We start from the raw sequence: 3,853 nt of genomic DNA, 5'->3' as shown, positions 1-3,853 counted from the left end.
ATGCATTTAATTGTACTGAATTGTGCTTCCCTCCTATTACTCATAAGGCTGAGGCTTTGCTAAATCTTCCCAAAAAGGTGAAATGTTTCATTTTATTTTTACTGTAATACTGACTTTTTCTTCTACATATACAAAAGGTTCTTTCAAAAACTTCAATTTAAAAATGCCATTGCTAGACCCTGTTTTGAAAACAGTCTTTGCAATAAACCTTCCATAATTAGCTGTAGTATAAAGGACAGAATGAGAATTGTATTATTTTATCAGATTGTTTCCTCCTCCCAAACCATGCTGCCAAAATGAGATGTTCTTGATGAGAATTTATCACTCAGGGGTGGGTATTTTTAGGCTATGCGACTATGTTATGGAGGATATTCTTCATAGAAATTTGAGGCCTCTTATTCATCATATCTGCTGCTTATAATATTATATTTAAAGTCCATAAGATAAATATCTTTTAATTAGATGTTTCAGTATGTGATACTTATAGAATTGTATTTTAATCAAAATCTGAGGGCCTCATTTGATTTTATGAACCAAGTTTAGGTCTTTTGTGAGGAGGTTCTTTCTCTTCATCAATGTCATAATGGTCTTCATGGTCATTCTCATCATCGCCATCATATGGGTAGTCCACTGAAGGAAGCAGGCTACTGTAGTGTGGCTCACTCTCCCTGTTAGCAGAAGCATCAGAAGGAGATGAAGAACAGTCAAGGGCTTCAGATGCTTTTCTTTCTGAATGTTCTACTTCATTTTCACGTGTAGCTTTATCTCTACTAATCACGTCATATCGATTTGCAAAATCACGTCCCCTTGGTAGCATAGCTTCAGTTCTTTCTCCGGGACACATTTCTTCCTCCAGTTTTACCTCCATTGCTTTCATATCTCTGCAATTTATTATCTGATATATTATATTAGGAAAATTCCTGCTCAATTGTCTTTCGGCTTCCTTCTCTTCTTCAAAATTAACTTTCAAACCTTTAAATGCCTGGACATACCCAACTGATTCAAAAGCCATAAAAAACTGTTTTGCAATATTTGCAATAAGACATTTGATATTTTCCTCTCTTATAAATGCAAACATCTCCCTAATAGCTGAGTTTAGCATGTTGCTTCGTGTCCCATTATGTAAAAAAGCATTTATAACAGGTTCAAAAAGATTTTTCCTTGTTATGTAAAGATTATACATTTCATTGTTAAGTGCAATCATTTGTCTCATAAACCTGATAGCACACAAAACCAGAAACGTGTGCTTTGAACTCATCAGCACCAGTACTCTGCTGAGCAAGTTATTGCCCACAATATAATTTCCAATGTAAGTTGTGTGGTGTTTTACACAAAAGCTCAGTAATTCTAAAACTACTCCAAGCAATTGTGCATTTTGGTAACTGTCAGGAGAGATGTTTGCCCTGTTATCATCGGTATCATTTTTTCCTGGGATGGATAAGATTGGTGATGCCAAGATATCCAGGCAATGCACACAGAAGAAATTCATGAATTTGCTTTTTGCAGATCCATTCACTGTTGTGCGCATGTTTCCAGGGTCAAGAAGTGCACGAAGAACTGCTGTCAAACTTAAAACGTATGAAGATTCAGGATCTGGATCGCAGATGATTTGCTTGATCATTATATTGATGATAAGCTCTTCATCACTTCTGCTGGCCCGTGCTTCTTCCATTGCATAAACTCGGATGATCTGTGGATTATATTCTACTACATGAGTAAATATGTCTACAGCAGCTTCTTTTGTTTGGTAGTCTTGCGTATGTACTGAAAGTTTCAGCGCCCTCATGAGTCCAAGCTTTATCGCTGTTTTCAATATGTCTTTCTTTAGAGAATTTAATATGTTAGCAAATTCACAGAATTCCTTGAAAGAAAATAGCAACTCACGCCGTCTCTCATGACCTAGAGTATTATCTTTTAACTGAGCAAATATTTCAAACAGAAACATTTTATCTTCCTGCAGCATGGTAACTATTTCAATTTTGTTGTAAAAAATAAAAGTATTAAGATCAGAAATATGATGCTCCTGAAACTTGGACGGTGTAGGAAATAGGATGTCTCGAATATATTGGATTCTGTAGGTCTGGTCTATTTTTCGCCTGAGTTTGGAGCATGTTAGTGGTATCACTTCCTTCAATTTTGCATTTTCAGTTAAGAATTCCCTGTGTCGATATGGCTGATCCAAAACAGGGTCATACTCCAGGCAGCCCAAGACATCCATGATGCATTCATCAGCAAACATGATATCATACAAACGTGTATTGTTGAGAAACAATATTCCTCTAATAATGAAATATAGGAAATATAAACCTTCCATGTTCTGTTGATCTTCACAAATGTGGAAGACCTGTAGCAATTTTTTAATGTAATCTTCATTTTTCAGAAGAATAGCCAGTCTTCCCTTGTAGTTTGGCGATTCCTCAACAAAATTAAATAATTGTGCAATCTGTCCAAGTGTGCTGTTTTCACAGGTTTGCTTCTCACACAGATTCGGGATCTGAGGCAGTTCTCGTAAAACTTGTAAATCATCCGTAAGTTCTTGTGTGATTTGTTCACTTTGAACTTGACAAATGTCTTCCCAGATGTTTTGACAACAATCTGATTCTTGGAAACGCATTGCCACTGTACGGTTATTAGGTCCAGTCCAAATAATTAAATTTCTTTTTATTTTTCTATATGGCACATCGGGATGTATTTTGCACTCCATTATCAGCGAGCCATTTGATTTTGAGTGAACAAGCAGGCAAACGCTCTGCAGGCGTCCAATGTATTTAGTTGAAATTTGTCCAGAGCCCAGACGGTCCCATCGCTCATCTTTCTTCAGGACATAGACTTTTACACGGTGAAATCTGTCATGTGGGTCGACTGGCGACCTTGCCTCGCTGGGCCACATCGTTGCGCAGACCTCAGCGTAGTGTACTCTGGCCACCTTGGCCAGGACTGTCGCTGAGGTCGCAATTCTGAAAAATCATCAGAAAGAAGATTAGTGGGGGTTAACAGATTGGCAGAGGCTAAGAGAGGGCCCAAGGGCATTAGAATTACCGGGAACGAAGGCCCTAATACTTCTAAATACTCTACTACTGAACAATCCCCGACAAACCTCGCTCCTTCGTACTTGACTCTCGTAACCTGCTTTCGTTCTGGCAAGAATCTTATGATTCACCCAAGATTCTAACTAAAAAGAATGTGCTTATGTAACAGATACTGTTAAAGGGACCTGCTTCCCCGACCTTAAAAATCAAAGTCCACAAAATACTGCGTTGTGCTTTGTTTCTCAGAAGTACTTTCACTCATCAGAAGTATGTGACTTAGGTATTTAGGCAAAAAAAAACCCCAAAAAACAAAATTAATTACGAATATTTTAGCCAAATAAACACTTCACACTGTATGCTAATGAAAGCCTGGAGCTATTAACTAGCAAGAATACAACATCTACAGACAAATTGCCTTTCCCAGAATCACAAAACTGTGAATGTGTTTCTCTACAAGATGTGCTCTATCATATTTCTGCGTATTAACGGAAGATCTTGTTCTGAAAAGGAGTATGTCAGCTGATACCTCCATTCTGTTGAGTCTGACGTTTCACCTTTCTGTACAGTGGATGAAACTTTGCCTCAAATGTTTCCTTTGTGTAATCACGTGCATTGTTACTGAGAAGAATTGGGCCAAAAGGGAAGTGAGTGAAAATTTGCAACGATTGTGAATTGACACCTTAAAATATTGCATTTTCTTTTCTTTTTTTCAGTTTTGTGAACTATTGTATGGTCATTTCTGAGTGTCTTGGTCTTTCATATGGAATGACTCTAAAGCTAACCTATATTACTAACCTGCATCTAATCATGATGATTAAGATCAT

General features: G+C 37.4%; 1 protein-coding gene across 1 annotated transcript; it reads right to left on the bottom strand.

Annotated features, from left to right (window-relative positions):
- Positions 1-526: 526 nt before the first annotated feature.
- LOC121139931 (protein PPP4R3C-like) lies at positions 527-2,890 on the bottom strand. Its single transcript, XM_040743949.1, has one exon. It carries the CDS (start codon positions 2,888-2,890, stop codon positions 527-529), a length of 2,364 nt encoding a protein of 787 aa, XP_040599883.1.
- Positions 2,891-3,853: the final 963 nt, after the last annotated feature.

This window comes from Mesocricetus auratus, unplaced genomic scaffold (genome assembly GCF_017639785.1).
Source record: "Mesocricetus auratus isolate SY011 unplaced genomic scaffold, BCM_Maur_2.0 Super-Scaffold_100003, whole genome shotgun sequence".
Lineage (NCBI taxonomy): Eukaryota > Metazoa > Chordata > Mammalia > Rodentia > Cricetidae > Mesocricetus > Mesocricetus auratus.
Note: the sequence above shows the minus strand (reverse complement) of the source record. Positions and strands in the feature narration are given on the sequence as shown.